Source organism: Rhineura floridana, chromosome 1 (assembly GCF_030035675.1).
Source record: "Rhineura floridana isolate rRhiFlo1 chromosome 1, rRhiFlo1.hap2, whole genome shotgun sequence".
Taxonomy (NCBI): domain Eukaryota; kingdom Metazoa; phylum Chordata; class Lepidosauria; order Squamata; family Rhineuridae; genus Rhineura; species Rhineura floridana.
In genome coordinates, this window is record NC_084480.1 from 53,137,855 (window position 1) to 53,157,960 (window position 20,106).

General features: G+C 40.2%; 1 protein-coding gene across 8 annotated transcripts in view; it reads left to right on the forward strand.

The window, feature by feature from the left end:
• Positions 1 to 20,106, forward strand: part of XRCC4 (X-ray repair cross complementing 4) — a 201,539-nt gene that overhangs the window by 119,128 nt on the left and 62,305 nt on the right. Inside the window, exon 8 of one of the 8 annotated variants that reach the window (XM_061621924.1) lies at positions 7,486 to 7,690. The exons of 6 other annotated variants lie outside the window; for them this stretch is intronic. In XM_061621924.1, coding sequence (XP_061477908.1) covers positions 7,486 to 7,615 — 130 coding nt within the window. In that variant the 3' untranslated portion in view covers positions 7,616 to 7,690. Of the gene's footprint in view, positions 1 to 6,101; positions 6,181 to 7,485; positions 7,691 to 20,106 lie in introns of those variants that run through there. One more of the 8 variants, XM_061621952.1, reaches the window with a different exon arrangement.

Sequence of the window (20,106 nt, forward strand, 5' to 3'; positions counted from 1 at the left end):
TTTCATGTTATATTGTTCCTAGTGGTTTACGGTACTTCTCTACATCTCTGGTAAACTGGCATATTGATACACCCAACATACATAGCTACCTTATAGGTAGTTCCTTTTCATTCATATTTAGTCTGAATTCTTATAGATATTTCTAACTAAACCATTTAGTTGAAGGCTTAATATTTTTCAGCAGATAGGATGAAAGCTAATATCTGCTTAAGGTCAAGGCATACTACAGGAATATTATCTTTGTGCTACAGTATTAATATCTAAAAAAACTGGGGTAAAAGCAGATAAATGACACTCAGATGTTTTTGAAATAATTTAATATTTTTCATGGGGAAAAATCTTCTCAAGTCCTTTCCCCCCAATTTGTGTGTGTGTGTGTGTGTGTCACAAAGAAAGTGAGGAAATAGTGACCTCAAAAACAACAGGGAAGTACTTTTATTAACAAAATTTGCAACATTATTTATTTTATTTATTTAATAGCACATATTTGGTTTAATAGTTCATATCAACCAGTTCAAACAAACTAGTGCATAGTCAGTGTATGAAAAAATTTCACCGTGTTTAAAATAAAAGCAGTTAAGTAAGTTCTTTGGCTGAAATCCTGCTTGCAGTTAGATCCCATTGAAGTCATTGGGAGTTAGCAGCCTAATGGTGCATAAGATTATTGCCTTGGGGTTCTGTCTTGGAAAACAGTTATTTTAATATTCTTGCTGTCTTATGATAGCATTGCCAAATGATCTCTGGGGAATAGAAGCAGTGTGTATATCAGAGCTTCTGAAGAGAGCTGACACTAATATCAAAAACCGATCTTCCAGAATATGTAGCAGATGAGTTCTGAAAATGATGGTCTACTATTATTTGTGGCATTTTGCAAATAAACTGTCTATGAAGAAACAGGAACAAATAAATTAACAATTTCCTAAGATTAGATAAGATTTATTTTTACAATTCGTATTAAAGTTGTCATCTAAAGAAGATTGCGATGGATTTTTGCAAAACATTTTATTTGAACAAGCGGCTGCCTTGTTATTGGTGCCATGAATATGTTATATATATTTTGTTTTCACTATCTACTCCACATTTAAGTTAGTGGCATTAGTGACTATCGTATGACACAACACATAATTGCATAGCAATAGATTAGAAGCATTTTCGTGCCTCATCATGCATATATGGCTCAAAAATGGTTCAAACATATCAAGTGATATCCAGTCATCTCTTTCATTATATAAGGAAGGGCATAATGCCAGAGACAGAATACCTGAAAATGGGCTAAAAGAGTCTTAATGGAGGGTGAAAGCAGTGAAGCTTTTTGTGATCATAGCACTAGTGTTTGTTACTTTATACCTCTTTATTAATAGAAGAGGAGTCTTAGAATGGAATGAGATTGAACTTTGCACACTGACTCAAAAAAGTTGACTCCTTTTCAGTGCTAGTAAATATGCATGTTTAATTTACCCTAGCTCCAGCAAGGAACCTTCACCCTATTTACGGAGTCATGACTCATACTACATCTGGATCTGAGAGCCAGTGTAGTCTACTGAATTGTTTGTTAGACTTGGACCTGGGAAATCTCGGTTCAAATCCCAGCTCAGTTCTATACTTGATGGGTGGTCCTGGGCAAGCTGCTGTCTTTATGAATTCCCCCATCTGTAAAACTGAACATTAAGGGCTGGCATTAATGTGTAGTTGTGATGATAAATTTATTAAAGAAGTCTTACATGAAAACTTTTTAGAATATGATACATGATTTTAAACTAAATATATGTTGGTTGTTTTTGTTTTATGTAATTCATTTCAAACCCTTTCAGCCCCACTCTGCATTAAACTTATCACATGAAAAAAAACCAACTTTGCATGTGAGAATTCTGAAGATTCCCCCACCAACAGATAAAGAAAGTTGGAGAGGATCTCCATCAGATACGCACTAAAGGAGGAGCTGCTATCTGATACATTCTTTATGTCCACATCTCTTGCCCTTTACCAGCCAATTTTCCTACAATTCCGAGGAAAAATTAGCCACAAAGAAGTGAAAAAAAACAATGGGGAAAGAGGGATCAGCCAGCAGTTCTCTTTCCCTTTCCTGCATGTTGTACTCCAGTGTTCTTTCCTTGTGTCAAAGGGAGCATCCAGAATTCTCTGCAGTCACAGCCAGGTCCTCTCACAAGCAGGCTACGCTAAATAAACACATCCACAGCACTGGAGTATGTGTGTGTGAGAGAGTGTGAACGCTAAAAGAAGTTTGCACAAACCTAAGGAAGAAAGCCAACAGAATAAGAAACACATAAAGTAGATGTTTGTTGGAAAACAGGGATTGGAATAAAAAGGAATAATAAATCACACAAAATCCCTACAACTGAACTGAGGGATAGTAAAAGTGGAATGATCTTATAAGCTCTCTTTAATTTTTCCATAAGAACGTAAGAAGAGCCTGATGGATCAGGCCAGTGGCCCATCTAGTCCAGCATCCTGTTCTCACAGTGGCCAACCAGGTGCCTGGGGGAAGCCCGCAAACAGGACCCTTGCCCAAATTCACTGTGATTAAAACCTAAGCCTGTCCACTGAAATGAAAGATCCACACTACCTTTCCATTTCATCCCAACTCAAGCTCAGGGTATTTCCCTAGTCAGCTTTGTTTAACTTTTCTTTTAATTAGTATTTTGGGGGGGGGCTCTGACTTGAGAAGCCTTGTTAATGGTGCAGTCTGACTCAGGCAAACTACCTCACCCAAGTCACCCCTTTTCACCTCATAATTTGAGCTATACACAGGGCCAATGCATACCTCTAGTATGAAATCACAGAGTTATTAGAGACTAATGCAGTGCTGTTTGTTTTTATTATATTTTTTACTCCTTGCTGCAAGGAGTGCTGTATACATAGTTCCTTCTCTCCCCACCTCCCATTTTGTCTTCACAACAACCCTATGAGATAGTCTGAAAGACTCCTCCAGGGTCCTGGAGGAATGAGGATTAGAACCTGGTTCTTTTCAGTCCTAGTCTGGCACTCCCGCTGCTGCACCATGCTAGCTTCTGGGCTATAACAATAGTAAAGATATCTCTTCAGAGAAATTTCATAATTATAGGTAATTGGGCTTCTGAATATTTAAATAGGAGACGAAGGTGGCATCTTGGAGCAGTTCTGACCAGGAATCTCCACAGAAAGTAGATGACTGCTGTGTCCTTAGGCAATGACAGTGCCGAAGCATTTTAGATCTGTTTCAACCACTAGCCTTGGAGGCAATGACTAGGAATCAGGGCTTTCCAGCTGATATCAAGAACCTTCTCTTTTTCTCCTCCTCCCCATTCCCCTCTGCCAATTATGCTCAGAACTGGAGAACAAATTCAGAAACTTTTTGTTGAGTTCAGAGGAAACCTAAAGGATAAAAATTAGGGTTTTCCCTCCTTGTGGATGTGACATTGACCTTCTCTACCAAGAAGCTCTCATGGGAAATTTTAAGTGCACTGCTATGTGTACCTCCTCCTTTCAGCAGTCTATATTATCTCCTTGGGAAACGTCTTGCTAAAGTTGTCTAGGATTTTTTTCAAAATGTTGCATGAACGTAAACAGCTTTTCTTTTGATAACCCCCTGGCTCCTTAAAAGCATGGTAAGTCTGCAGTACATCATGAATTCCCTTGGTATTATATCTCTTCTTTTGCCTAATTTATTGCCTGTGGCTTGCATTTTTAAAGACTGAATTCAATCTTTGTTTAAAATGTGGTTTGCTACCATCAATGATTCAAGTAGCAAAAGGTTTGGCTTATTTTGAATTTCAGCTTTCTTGGAGGGCCATGCAGATGTTGGTATTGCTGTCTCACATGAAGCAATATTTTACTGGAAAGGTTTAGCTCTGTGAAATTGGATGCCACTTAAAAAGGCATCAGCCTTTTTCATGGCCCAGGGAGGGTATGAAATTTACACCATGGGCCGTCCCTTCTTCTTCTTCTTTAAAACCTATTATTTTCTTTCAAACCTGCATGCTAGCATGTCATGCACTTTAGAAAGATTTACTTACTGTGATTTAAAGGGACATTTAGAACATGTAAAGTGTACTTTCTAGCAACTTAACACAGGTAACTATTGCTGGAGGAAAATATTGTCTCAATGTGCAAAACAGAAACAAGCCTTTATTGTGTTTGTTATTTTATTGGGAGATTTCTGTACCAGAAATCACCAGAAAGGGCCACAGGGTGTTTCATAAAAATAAGGTAGTATTAAAACATAATAGATAATAAACAAAGCATTAAAATAATTCTCATAAATAACATAATTAACATCATAACCCATTAGCCTCTTAAAGCCTGAAAAAAGCTGGATTTTTCTTTGAAGGAATATAAAATTGGAGTAAAGTACAGTTCAGTGAGGAAGTCATTCTTTGAGCCTCGAATGTTATGCAGAATCCTTGCAGATGAATGAAACAGACTTACTAAAAACAGCTCAAAGATTCATGTAAAGTCTGAACCTCTGGTGTTGGTGTTTTTCCTCATTACTGTTTTACCCTATAATCCCATCTGGTTAGTCAGCCAGACCTGTGTCATGCGCCACCCATCTCTATCCCATTCTGCCACTCAGTAAACCTGCATTTTTGAAGCCAAGACTTGCTTGTGGGTGCCAGTGGTGAGGGAATGGCATAATGAACAGCAGGCTTTAACAGCTAGGAGTGCCTTTTACCAGCTTCAGCTGATAAGACCGCTGCGGCCGTTTCTGGACCGGGATAGCCTGACCACTGTTGTCCATGCACTGGTAACCTCCAGGCTGGATTACTGTAATGCACTCTATATGGGGCTGCCCTTGAGGTTGGTCCGGAAGCTGCAGTTGGTCCAAAATGCAGCAGCGAGACTGCTCACTGGAGCAGGGTATCGCCAACATGTCATCCCGCTGCTGAAAGAATTGCACTGGCTACCCATTTGCTACCGGGCGAAGTTCAAGGTTCTAGTATTGGTGTACAAAGCCCTATATGGCTTGGGACCAGGATACCTGAAAGACCATCTTACCCCTTATATACCCAGTCGATCACTGCGCTCTGCAGGTGAGGGCCTGCTGCAGATAGATACCATCTTATCAGGAGGTTCGTTCTGCACAATATAGGAAACGAACGTTTAGTGTGGCAGTACCTACCCTGTGGAATTCCCTCCCCTTGAATATTAGGCAGGTGCCATCTCTGCTATCTTTTTGGCGCCTTTTGAAGACTTTCCTCTTTCATCAAGCATTTTAAGTTGAGACCTATCCCAGTCTGCATCTGTGTTAAAATTGCTTTTAATATGTTTTCTTTAATAAGCTTGCACTGGCTACCTATTTGTTTCCGAGCTAGATTCAAGGTGCTGGTGTTGACCTATAAAGGCTTACACAGTGTGGGACCGCAATACCTTGTGGAACACCTCTCCCGCTATGAACCTACCCGTTCACTTCGTTTAGTATCTAAGGCCCTCCTCCGGGTACCAACTCACCAGGATGCCCGGAGGACTGTTACTAGATCTAGGGCCTTTTCTGTGGTGGCCCCCAAATTGTGGAACAGCTTACCGGAGGAAATACGCCTGGCGCCTACGGTTCTTTCTTTTAGGTGCCAGGTTAAGACCTGGCTATACTCCCAGGCATTTTAATGTTTAATGTTTTGTGTTTAATGTTTTAGTTTAATGTGTCCTCTCTGTTACTGATTTTATTCTATATTGTATTTTAATCTCGTTTTGTACACCGCCCAGAGAGCTATTAGCTATGGGCGGTCTAGAAATGAAAGTAAATAAATAAAAATAAATAAATAAATAAATAAATAATATGTTTTAACCCTTTTTTTTAAGATGGTTTTAAAGCTTTTTTTAAAAAATGGTTTTAACGTTGATTTGTTTTAATGTATTTTAAGGTCTTTTTATGATGTTTTAAAGTGTTTTTAGCGTTTGCCGCCCTGGGCTCCTGCTGGGAGGAAGGGCGGGATATAAATTAAATAATAAATAAATTACTCCCTGTGTCATATCACCATTGGTTTGAAAAATGCTACAACAGAGTCAGTACTACCACTTTAAATAATAAAGGGAAAGCATACTGCCCATGCTTGTTCTCATCATCAGTGTTACTTGGAGCCTAACTAAAATTGCATTTGTTTGACTAGTTAGAGGATGAAAGGGAAAAGGGGATCTCATGGGGATGCACTGGTGAGGTAGACCCCTGCAAAGAGCAGGATTGAACCCTCCGCTCATCAGCTGGTGAATTCACTGCTACTTAATGCTGATTTGTTGCCGGCGCCTCCCCCCACCCCATGGATCTACTTTAACAGGTGGGCATTTGATTTATGTATGGTTCTTGTCTAGAAGCTTGTCAGATATTTAGCTTTTTTCTGTTCAGGTTTTGTACTATATATCATATTGTATATTTTCTGTTCATGTTGTGAAATTTGTGTATTTTTGTGTCTTCTATTCTACTATCAGTTTTATTTATTTCTTTATAATAAATTTTATTTTTAGACTTTTTAATTTTCCAGCTACATTTGGTGTTCTTATATGTTACAGCTTTCACAAATTTGGGCACCGTTGACTCCCTTTTTTGTAGTCATACCTGATCTCATCATGACATCAGACTATTGACAGGTGGTTGGGACCATCCATCTGTCAAAGTTGTCTTGCAGGATTGGGGGAGGAGATAAAGATCTGGCCCACCAGGCCAGAAACATTCCCAACCCTTGCTGTGGGGAATCACTTGCCAACAACAAATCTGAAGTACCATGCAGTTCGTTTTGTGTGCCTGCAGGATTTTGTTTCTTAAATGCTAATCATCCATACTAAAGGCAAAACATTTTTTAAATCAAGGGGCCTGTAAAAAAAACAAAAACGTTAATGTTAGACAGAAATCTGCACTCTAGAAAAGAAAGCAAGAGAAGCAAAAATCTCACCAACACTCTTCTCCCTCACAAACCTTTGGGTACCCTGACATGGTTCTTTGGATTCCAGCCAATGGAACTTCACTATGGAACACTATGCGAGGATTGCTGTTTTTGACTACCATGTGCTAGAATTATGGCAGCCTGCCATGTAAGCCCACAAACGTTAGTAGCAATAGCAATTGGTGGGCCGGTGAAGGCAGAGTAGCGTTGCATACCTAGATTCCCGGCAGGTAGCATAGCTGCCGCTTACCAAGAGGGAGAGGGGAGAAATGTAGTGGCAGGAGCATCAGTATTGGCACCATCACTGCACCACACTATGCCTCTCTCCCACACCTCTCCCCTCCCTCTCAGTAAATGGCAGTGATGTTTGCCGTCTGGAAGCCTGGTATGCAACGCAACCCCACTGACCACTGCTGATTACTAAGCAGCTAAGATGCTTGTACCCTTTATTTTTCCATGTTGGCTGCAGAGGAAGGGAAGCCTTCCACAGCCAGCCCTTTTTAAAAGCCTTCTGTTAAGCAGACTGGTGGTGGAGGAGGGATGTAACGATCTATCCTTCCTCCATCTCCTTGCTTTCCTCAATGGTCATAGAAGAAACATTTTCCTTCTTCCACAGCTACCATGGAAATGAAATGAACTACTTGTGGAGGGAAGCAGAGATTCATCCCTCTTCCACCAGCCTGCTTACTCTCCAGCATGGAATTCTTGGCTATCCATACCAAGTTGGATTATGTTGTGATGTTTAAGCATTATTCAGTAACCTACTGCAGCTACCTTAACCTAATAACAGCTACCTTAAAAAGCAGTGTTGTACATTTGCAAACAGTTTTTCATCGATTTTAACAAGATGTTTTATATTTTCCTTTAATCTATTGTTATTCACACCAGGTCCTTGGTATTGAAATGTCATAAATGCAAATAAATATATCCATGTCAAATCTTTGAATCCCAGAGAACAATTGTGCACTTCTACCTATATAATATAATGTTTGCCAGAAGAATATTAAGAACACTATAGTTTACATATGCATTATTTTTTAGCCTCCATTGCTGAACAAATCTGCCATAACATCATAGTTTTGTTGTTAATAACATTGACAAAAAAAATCCCCTCTCTTTTATTAAGAGTTAAGGTAATTGTGTAGTATATTCTTTAAAGTTAGGCTCACAAATAAAGAAATGCAAACTAAGTCATTAAATACTACTTCTGGGCTAGTAATTTGTAGATTATAGACGTTGCTGTGATTTATGCATGGTGTTAGAGACTGGAAAGTGCAACCATAAATTTACAAGTGGTTGCATTGCAAAATTCCCCAGTTTCAAGAGGACTAAATTTAACTCTTGTTTTCCCAAGTTGGCACTATGCACTAGATTCCATATAAAATATAGAGGGAGGGGAGGTTTTGAGGTTCCTTTCAGACATTTCCTAATCCAAAGAGCAGCTAACCTAATCCTTGACCCACAGTATGGTCTCCACCTCTTTTTGTATGTAAGTAAAAGAAATCTTGAATCATTTATTTCTCATGTAAGTTTAATCTTTACCACAGACAGTGAAAGGGCCAATTCACGGACACAGTTCTTACACAAGAATAGCCATAATCTCCCCTTGGTCATGTTGTGCTTATATTACATGGGTGAAATACTAGAGAGAACCTGATGGGTACCTGGCTATAGCCATAGTAGTCCACACAAATCTATGTACAGTCCATTTCACACTAACATTGTGATGCATGATTACAGGCGCACAAACACGAGAGAGAAGTTGCTGCTGTTTCTGTGTAGGCAAAACTGTCAAACTGAATAAGACCTGCAAACATTGGACATCTCTACCCTACCGTTATCCATTTCCACAACCTGTAATAATGGAAGGAAGCCTTAGATGCAACAAAGAGCAAGGAAGAATATGCATTGCTCTCCTTGATGATAAGTACCCCCACCCCGGACACATACCCATTTTCTGCATTCAGGGCTCTTTTAATGCGACTCCTTGCATGAAAAAGTATGATCAAATGTGAGGGAAACGGAATACATTTTTTCTCAGCTCTAGTATATTATGAATAAAACATGCTTTTTAAAGAATTACAATACTGTATTTTTGAACCTATGTTTTGGTAAATCTGCCTTGCTTGCTTTGTCCTTGCAAATGTAAGAATTGAAGTAACTGTTTTCATTACTGTGGGTTCATCTGGTGTACATCATAGCACTCAATATTAGTTCATCCCTGCTGGGCCATTTCTGCCTAGCAAGCTAAAGCACTCATTTTTTGATGATCCATGGCTCATGGGGTCACAGACAGAACAATGCGCTGGAAGATGTGCAGGAGTTTTCTGTATATATTTTTCACAGAATTGGGCCTAGCCAGAGGAGTGTCCAGGCTGGGCAGGAAAGTGGACAGAGCAGGGACATATTCAAGTATGGGGGTGGGGACAGGCAGAGAACTGGGTATACTTTGAGGTTGCTCATTTTAAATAAAAAATATGTGTCTAGGTAATGCAAATTAATCCTAGCAGAATGTAGCAAGACATTGTTGGTGCCTGTGATTTTCATGATATGTTTTGGTAGGCAGATCAAGAGCTATACTTTCATGCTTCCACTGTTCAGCCTTCATGATGAAGATGGATAACAGGAAAAAATATGAGACTAACAATGCAATCTTATTCATGTCTACTTAGAAGTAAACCCCATTGTGTTCAATAGGGTTTACTCACAGGTAAATGAATATAGGATTGCAACCTTAGGCTGCAGTCATAAGCAAACTTATCAGGGAGAAAGCTCTTTTTAACATGGTAGGACTTACTTCTGAGTAAACATGCATAAGAGTCATGTTTGAATGAGCAGAAAGAGGCACAGTGATGTGTGGGTGGCATATCTACTACGCAAGTAATAATTTGTCAGGTTTCTGTGGATTTTATTTGCCAAGTAGTTGTAAAATATATTGTTATTGGGGAGGGGGGGAGGTCCATTTCTGGTTTTGATTTCTCCCTGTAGTGTGACGCCAGAGAGCTAGACCTGACTATAATTTCTATCTGTTCAGCTTCACCTAACTATTCAATTTTCTTTTGTCACCATGAAATTGGGGTTTCTCTATCTAATGTGCAGCATAGCATGCTTTCAATTATAGAAGCCAGCTAAAGGACATAAGCTTTGAGTAAACCTTTCATGTCATGTTTATTAAATGTGATGTGATGGTTCTTGGATGCTCATTATATTTCATGTCAATAGCGTCAGATAATTTTCAAACCCCAAACCTTTGATCATGCTGTGGAAGTACTAAATGAATTTGACAGAATTTATTTTTCCTGTTAATTGCATTGCCTGTGGCATTATAGCAACTAACTATTTCCAGTCATATAAAATAGAACTCTGGTTTATAAAATGATTTTATTATAAAAGTTATATGGAAAAACTGGTACATGAACTTTAAGTACTTAACAAACACAAATAATAAACTACTTTAATACTCATAAATGTAAATGTACTGCCTTCAAGTCGACTCCGACTTATGGTGACCCTATGAATAATAATAATAATTAATAATAATAATAATAATAAATAGGGTTTTCATGAGGCTGAGAGGCAGTGACTGGCCCAAGGTCACCCAGTGAGCTTCATGGCTATGTGGGGATTCGAACCCTGGTCTCCCAGGTCATAGTCCAACACCTTAACCACTACACCACATTGGCTCTCCAGCCCCAAATTTCAAAGTAATGTTTTTGACAGATCTTTAAAAATATGCTACAACAAAATACAAAAGGCTGTATTCAACTAAATAATTGCTCAGCAAAATGACTTCCACTTGTGCAACAGGACTTTCCCCAGGTGTGCCCCGTACCACCCCTAAATCTGCTCTGGAGGGTTGGGGGGAAACCCAGCACAGTTTTAGAGGATGCATAGGGGGAAAGGGGGATAATGTTCTGTTACACAAGTAGAAATTGGTTGAATACAGTAAAGAAATCAACAATATCTTTATGTCCTCCATCCCAACTGACCTTGGGTCTTGTCTACCCCACACACTTTTATCAGAGTAATTTGCATGGTACAGAGTGGAGGACCAGATGAAAATGTGGGAGACACAGGTTTGTGTGTGCCTATAGTGGCCATTTATTATTATTATTCAGTATATTTGTGTGTCGCTTTTCATCACCAGGTAACCTCAAAGTGGCTTCCATAACAAGAATAATACAATATCATAAAAAATTGAGAACATCATCATCATCATAAACACCACAAAATATCACAAAAGAAGCTCAATTCTGAATTCAATCCAAGCATAACATAATCTTGTGCATTTGCCTGGATCCTTGCTAAGATGAGGACAGGGAGTTAAAGAAAATTTAGTTTCATTGAGATCTGTGGCTTTCCATGCACAGCTGCTGTGCCTGCATGCAGATTACATCAGGCCCATTGTCTAATATTAGACTACATCAGGACCATCGTCAGGTGGTATTTACTGACAGTATCAGAATTGGAGCATGTTTGAATATATCAGCAAGTTGTTCCTGAAGGCCAAATCATATTGTGTATTGTGGAAAATGTATGCATACATGGAGATGTAAAAATTCTAGAAATTTTGAAGCCCTGAGGAGAAGTCAGTCAATGGTAGGGCACAAGCTTTGCTGTACAAAAGTTCTCCAAGTCAGTCCTTGGCATCTTTTGGGAGAGCCTAAAAAGATTCTGGAGAGCTACCACCAGTCAGTGTAGATCAGCATTACCCAACCTTTTTCCACCCAATGCCCCTTTGCAAAATCTTTTTGTGCCCAACGCCGCCCTCAGATTAAGTATATGCCAATGCTTCCTATTCTTCCCTTAAAATATGAGTAATGCATAAAAGGTATTTTCAATTATTATTACTGATAGTTTTTATCATGCCTTTTTATTGCATTTAGATTACACATTGAATTCTTAGTATGATTTATTAATATACATACATAGTTATAGAAAAGTAAATAAAATGAGATTTATTATAAAATACTAGTGTGATCCTTGAGCTTGATGAGTTTTGGCTAACTTCACAATATCTGGAGTATACTTGGATAGTAATAGTCTTACAATGTGTTACTTAACAACAAACTCAGTTTACCAGCATTGTTTCGTTAAACAAGTTCATTTAAACATCACAGAAACAATGGGTAGTGAGTGTGTCCCATTCCTGAAGAAAACCAGCAAATAACTGACTGTCTGCGTCACCTGTTTGCACATGGCACTCATCCATTAGAAGAATGCGCCCTCCACCAATACACCCAGCTTATCAAACACTCTCTCGTGATTGGTTCCAACATCCCTCAAGACAGCATTGGAACATTACCTAGTGCCAGGGTGTGGCTAATATCCCCATTCCTTGATATGACACTGGCCGCTATTCAGAATTTCTTTACTAAAGAGCACACACTATTTATAGTGTTATTTCCATGAATTGAGACTATTAAATATATTCTAACTGGGGACAAAACAGTTTAAAAATTAATGATTTGTGTATTAAATAACATTAAACTTAAATGCTTCAACTGTCTCATCAGACCGCCAAATCTCAGTGCCGCCTAATGAACCCAAATGCCCCCCTAAAGTTTGTAGACATGCCAACGCCCCCCTGAAAGGCTGTAACGCCCCCCAGGGGGGCGCTACCGCCCACGTTGGGAATCGCTGGTGTAGATGATGCTGAGCTAGATGAACTATTGCTCTGACTTTATATACAACAGCACCCCATGTTTATATGAAAACCAGCTTTACCTAGGAAGAGGGGCAGTGAGACCCCCTATATACACAATACCTAATTTAATACTTGAAAAATATGTAATATATTTTGTGTTAGCACATAAATATTCTGTGTGGTATATTTATGGCAATATAGATACCTGTTTTAATAAAACAGTTACAAATATGTCCAACATTAGAGCTGCAAGCTATACCCTAAAATACCTAACTACATCATTTTTTTCCATTTCGGAAGTAGGAATAAAATAAAAATTGAAAATAGAAGCTCTCAGCACTGTACAAATGGAGGGTTATCATTATTGGGACTGTATGTAGACCTCAGCATTAACATGTAGAAATAGAAGAATCTCATATTTTTTTAGAAGACAAGTTCAGAAAACAAACACTCTTGTAATGTAATTGGGGACAGTACTACATTTGTATATTCAGTTACATTTTATATTCCTTTTGAAGAGTTTAATGTTGTTTCATCATCATACACGGCAAGTCTCACAGTAATAGCAGACAGACAAAATTAGAATCCTTATCCATTTGTTAGATATATGTCTTATTCTAGCCCAGTAAATAATATAGTCTTGAAAATAATAGTATAACAAATTTAGATTTAGTATCTGAAAGTTCCATAGCTTTTGATTTTAAAGTTTTAGTTTGAGCTGATGGACTTTAGAACAATGGTTCCTGAACTTCTTTCCCTACCGATCACTTGAAAATTGCTGACGGTCCTGGTGGACCACTTAATTAGTTTTCTGCCTGTTGTAGCAATTGTAATGTGCTGTGCTAGGTGCTGTATGATTTTCATGGCATGTTTACAGACATGTTGCAGACTACCTGAATGAAATTCATCCACAGACTACAGTTTGGGAACCCCTGCTTTAGAAAATAGAAGTTTTGCACAAAATAGGGGAAGGGCCATAGCTCAGTGGCAGAGCATCTGCTTTGCATGCTGAAGGTCCTAGCTTCAGTTCCTGGCATCTCCAGGTAGGACTGAGAGAGACTCCTGCCTGAAATTCTAGAGAGCTATTGCCAGTCAGCGTAGACAATGCTGAGCTAGATGGACCAATAGTCTGACTCGGTATAAGGCAGCTTCCTACAAAAAGTGTGGCAACTCTTTATACATGTTGCGCCAGGCCTTGCACAGTTTTCCAAACCCTATCCTAAGGAAAACCTCATCCTCCAATTGTTAATATTTTTTAGGAAACAACAATAATTGTCACCTTCTCTCTCCCTCTCCCTCTCTGCTGCATCTGTCTATAGCAGGGTAAAGGCAAAGCTATGTACCTATCACAGATGAGCTGCCTACCAAAGTACTCTATAAAAGTCTGTGTTTTTGAAACCCATTAGTTATGGTAGTGCCAAAACATATAATTGGATCTGAAAAGTGGGATACACTGCATTATTTTAAATGTATTTGGCTATTGTTGCTCCAGTATAAAATAGAATCAAGGTCCTCTAAATTGTATGAATGTGCAAGAGAGTGTGTGTATATGTGTGCATTTATATTTGACTTGCCATGTGGTATGTGGCTTATCTCAGTGTGTTTATCCTCTGGAGCTATCTGCTTGCATGCATTTTCAGTTTCCACTTTCTCCTAGTGCAGCGTTTCCCAACTAGTGGACCACCAGATCTTGTTGGACCACAATTCCCATCTTTCCTGACCATTGGCAATGCTGGCTGAGGCTGATGGGAGTTGTGGTCCAACAACACCTGGTGGCCCACTAGTTGGGAAAGGCTGTCCTAGTGGGACATTTGAGGATAGATTGTATTGACCCACCAGTGTCTACCAAGTGGGTCTGACCTTCCAGACTCAAACTCTAGCCTCATCTACTACACAAGAGTGCCCATAAGTTAATATGTGAAACATTAGAGAGTACGTAAAGGCCTTGCACATCATTTTGTAGAAGCACTATAGCTGCTAAGCTACAGATTGCATTCCTGCCCAAATAACTGACAGCGTTCTGTATTCTCAAAATGGTTCCCTGAGAAGAGTATTCCATAGATGGGAGGCCACCATAAAAAATGCCCATTCTTGTGTAGCCACCTTCCATGCCTCCTTCAGATGAGGCATACAGGGAAGAGCCTTTGAGGAAGAACACAGTGTCCAGGCTAGTTTATGTGGGAAGAGGTGGTCTTTGAGTTATTGGGGTCTTGAGCTGCACAAAGCCTTAGATGTTAAAACCAGCACTTTGAATTCAGTCTGGAACCTGCTCAGTAGCCAGTGCAGTCAGGCCAGAATTGGTGTTATATGCTCAGACATCAGTTAGTAATGTGACTGCTGAATTCTGCATGAGCTGTAGTTTCCGAATTGTCTTCAAAGGCAGCCCCACGTGTAATACATTGCAGTAATCTAACCTGGAGTTTACCCGAGCATACACAACTGAAGTTACATTATCCCTGTCCTGATAAGGTCACAGCCAAGGCACTCCACACCACCTGGGCCAATATCGTGCCTCTAGCACTAGCACAGTACTGCCAAACTGTGCGCCTGCTCCTTTAGAGGGAGGGTGAACACTTACAGAATGTGGTGAACCCCACCCATCTAGTCTAGGGAACTGCCCATTTAACATTGCCTCAGTCTTATCTGAATTGAGCTTCAGCTTATTGGCTCTCATCCAGTCCAGTACCAAAGCCAGTTATTGATATAGAACATCCACTGCCACGCTGCAGATGTAAAAGAGAAACAGAGCTGTGTGTCATCAGCATATTGATGACAACCCACTCCAAGTCTCTGGATGACACCACCCAGTGGTTCATATTAAACAACATGGGGACAAAATTGACTTCTGTGGAACCCAACATTGAAGTCTCTACAGGACTGAATAGCATTCCCCCAAGTACCACTCTCTGGAGATGGCCATCCAAACAGGACAGGAGAACCACAAAGCAGCGCCACCCAGTCCCTATTCAGACAGCTGCTCAAGAAAGAGACCATGTTTGATGATATCAAAAGCCTCTGAGAAATCAAGGAGAATTAACAGGGTCATATTCCTTCTGTGTCTTTCCCAGCAGAGGTCATTGCAGGGTGACCAAGGCAGTTTCCATGCCAAAACCAGGTTGAGCAGGCTAATGTGGTAATAAACTGTGTGTGGCTACTATATGAACACTCAAATCAATTACAGGCAAGCAAATCTATTATCACTCAAACTTATTATTCACAGGCAAAAAACCTTGCTGGTTAAGAATGTACCTATAACCCACAGCTATTTCTATCAAACTTTAAAAAGCAGGGAAATTGGGCAGCTATAGTGAATGCACCAGGGGAGCAGGAGACCTGACCTCCTCTCTGAGATATTGGACTGCCCTACAAATTTGTCAAAATGCAAACACAATTTGGGTTGGTCTTTCACAGTCCAATCCACTTCCTGTGTAGCTTGGAAGAATTTGGTAGTGCCTCTGAGCATATGGTGAGTGGTGGCAACACCTGCCATCTCCAAAGATAGAGAATTATATTTTTCTATGTTTGTTGGTGTTCTTCTTACTTTGCTTCTTTCCTGTGTTACTATTGTTTCTACAGAGAATGTGAACTAGAAAATTTATTTCCCTCACTGTTCATCCCAGAAATCTGTGTCAAATTTATTTTTTATTAATTTCAAAGCCTTTTTATTGGTCAGTGTCATATGATGGTGAAGACAACCTTTTGTGTTTCAAATTGGAGGTTATGTCCTATTTCTGTTTTGGGTGCATTAACAGTTGAATCTGAAACTGCAGTTTGATGTAAAATCAGACTGATTCCAATATGTTGCTACTTCAGCAATGACTCTAGCTGTTGGAAAAAAGAGGATGCATGTTTTCAGCCTGCTATGTTTAAACCATATCATTTAAGGCAAGGTGGGCACGGTCAATTAAAAACATAGAGCACACCTACCCTTTTGCTAGAATATCTTTCACCTCCCACTGTTTTATCTTGTGCAAATTGAGACACTCCTGAGGTCCGCTGGAGACTATTCTGCAGAAGTCAGTGCCCTTATTCCACAATTATGTTTGGAGTTTTTTTAGTGTAAATAATGCAAAGTGTTGCTGTAGTTCACATATTCACAGAAACAGAAACAAAAGAAAATGATTTCCTATAGGAAACGTCACTAAAATTGCAAAGGAAATCAGACATATTCAAAGTGACCATCTGAACTATATCAACTGCCTTAATAAAGTTGCTTCCTCCCGGCTAAAACAAGATCAGCACAGCACATGTCTTGTTTCTGTTATTTGGGCTGATTGCAGTTGTTGCCACCACTCACCATATGCTCAGAGGCACATGTTACCAAATTCTTCCAAGCTAGACAGGAAGTGGATTGGACTGTGAAAGACCAACCCAAATTGTGTTTGCATTTTGACAAATTTGTAGGGCAGTACAATATCTCAGAGAGGAGGTCAGGTCTCCTGCTCCCCTGGTGCATTCACTATAGCTGCCTAATTTCCCTGCTTTTTAAAGTTTGATAGAAATAGCTGTGTGCTATAGGTACATTCTTAAACTGCAAGGTTTTTTGCCTATTCGTGAATTTCCCTGCTTTTTAATCTGGGAGGTAAGAAGTGGGATCCTGTGCAAGTTTGCTGAGAATGGATTGATCATTTGCATGTTTATTGAGTTCAATGGGATTTGCTCCCCTGCAATCATGCTTAGGATAGGTAAAACTGACCACAGAGGATGGGGAGGGAAGGAGGAGGGAAGGGAGGAAACACAGAGGGAAGGAGGGGGATGGGAGCAGGAAGGAGGGGGAGGGGTGGAGAAGGACAGGTTTGATCATTTGCATGTTTATTGAATTAAGTGCGATTTACTCCCGTGCAATCATGCTTAGGATAGGTAAAACTGACCGGGGGGGAGAGAGCGAGGGCTGGAGTGGGCGGGGAGGAGGAAGGAGGAGGGGAGGGGAGGAGGAAGGGAGAGGAGAGGGGAAGGAGAGGAAAAGCAGGTCTGATCATTTGCATGCTTATTGAGTTCAATGAGAGTTTACTCCTATGCAGTCGTGGTTAAGATAGGAAAAACTGACCATGGGGGAAAAGGGGGGGAAGGAGTATATTGGAGGGGGGCAAAGGAAGGGGGAGAGGAGGGCAGGTTTGATCATTTGCATGCTTATAGAGTTCAATGGTATTTACTTCCATGAAATCATGCTTAAGATAGGTATTGGAGGGGGGCAAAGGAAGGGGGAGAGGAGGGCAGGTTTGATCATTTGCATGCTTATAGAGTTCAATGGTATTTATGTCCATGCAATCATGCTTAAGATAGGTAAAACTGACTATGGGGAGGAGGAAGGGGAGGGGAGGAGGGGATTGGAAGGGGATGGGAATGGGGAGGGAGAGGCAGAGGGGCAAGAGGGAGAGGATAGGAGGGAGGAGAAGGGAGGTTGGGTTTGATCATTTGCATACTTCTTGAGTTCAGTGGGATTTATTTCTATGCAATCATATTTGAAAATGGAAATGGACTGCCTTCAAGTCGACCAGACTTATGGTGACCCTTTGAATAGGGTTTTCATGGTAAATGGTATTCAGAGGTGGTTTCACCATTGCCTTCCTCTGAGGCTGAGAGGCAGTGACTGGCCCAAGGTCACCCAGTCAGCTTCATGGCTGTGTGGGGATTCGAACCCCGGTCTCTCAGGTCATACTCCAACACTGACCCAAGGGAGGGGCAGATATTGGGTGGGTGGGCACTGGGCAGAGGGGAAGCCCCTTTCCTTTCCAAATGGAAAACCTTGTGAATACCATGGAAGACAAACAAAGGGACCTTGATAGGCTGGAGCACTGGGCTGAAAACAACAGAATGAAATTCAGCCAGAATAAATGCAAAGTTCTACACTTGGGAAAAAGAAATCAAATGCAGTTATAAGATGGGGGATACTTGCAAGAAGAATCTTGGAATTGTCATTGATCACAAGCGGAATATGAGCCAATAGTGTGATGTGGTTGCAGAAAACGCAAATGCAATTTTAGGCTGCATTAACAGAAGTATAGTTTCCAAATTGCGTAAAGTATTAGTTCCCCTCTATTCAGCACTGGTTAGGCCTCATCTTGAATACTGCATCCAGTTCTGGTCCTCGCACTTCAAGAAGGATGCAGACAAACTGGAACATTCATTACATTCATTGCATGCCACAGGGTTTGGAGCAAGTTTCAAGCAGACTTTTTGGAATCTATTTGTGGCACTATCCTGAAGAGCAGGTGCTTAACAAGGAACAGTAAGAGTCACATGATGACACACTGAACATAAATTTTATAATATTTATTGATAAATCACCTAGTATTTAAAGGAAAGGACTGAATTTAGAAGTTAAAGGCTATAATTCTATGTTCACTTTCACTTCAGGAGTAAGCTGCAATAAACTCAGTGGAACTCACTTCTGGTGATGTGTGTGTGTTCCCACCCCCGCTGTCTCCCACAGCTTGCCCTTTCCGTTGGCTCAATCACCCTGCCCCCACCAGCTCTCTCTCACACTGCCTGCATTCCCCACTTGCTGAATCTAGCTTGAGGGAAGGAAAGAGTCAAAAAATTGGGGGGGGGAGCTTTGAAGGACTCTGCAATTTTTTAAAAGTCTACTCAGAAGCTCTGCTCCACTTACCTGGGAGTAAGCCCCACCGCACTCAATGGGACTTACTTCCGAGTACACTTTTTAAAAAATTGCAGAGTCCTTCAAAGCTCTCCCCCCCATTTTTGACTCTTTCCCAATCACCTCCATTCTGCTGCTGCTTTCTCCCTCCATCGGCCATTTTCTCTCTGTCTTTCACGTGCTTCCTCACACAGAGCAAGCTCAGCAGAAGGCCAGTGTGAGTCAAATGTCTGTTGCCCACCAATCACAGGAGCAGACTTCCCCTGCTTCCTCCAATAACTGGAAGGGGAGAGTGAGGGAGAGTGAAATGAAAGAACTCTTCTTCTGCGCATGCGGTACATTATGATCCACTTTAATGCATTTTTTAGTAAATTAATTAAAAATAAATCATGCCATTTTTTAAATTTAAACCTACTAGATGATGTACTGTGTATGGGGCAAGTTCAAGGATTTGATTAGGGATACCTTACAGTCATCTCTGATTTTTAATGAATTTCAACAGATTATGTCAATTTCTCAAGTCCAAACGGCTTCTAGTTTTTTTCCCCTCCCGGTCTCCATGGGGGGGTTGTGTATCACCAAGAAAACTTCCAGAGTTGTAGAGCAAGCGATTCTGAATCCAACAGTATAAGACTTGTAAGTTTTTGTTTTAAATTGGGACTACACAAAGCACCAGAAAGCAGTGAGGGGGGTATTTTCATTTAACATGGTAGAACGTGAAAAATCCCTACTGACTATAGTATACAGCCACTCTTGTGGCTGTATAAAAACAAGGAAAATGGAAAATAATAGTAAACCTTAAAATGTATTTTTTTCTCATCAAGATAATATGAGTTTAGCTCAGCTTTCCCCAGCTTTTATGTTGTATTCTCTAGTATACATGTTTTAGACTACAACTCCTATCATGATGGCTGTTTTAGGTGAACAAAATTTTCTAAGTCAATAATACCATTAGACAGGCCACATGTAACAGGTTGGACATATATTATCAT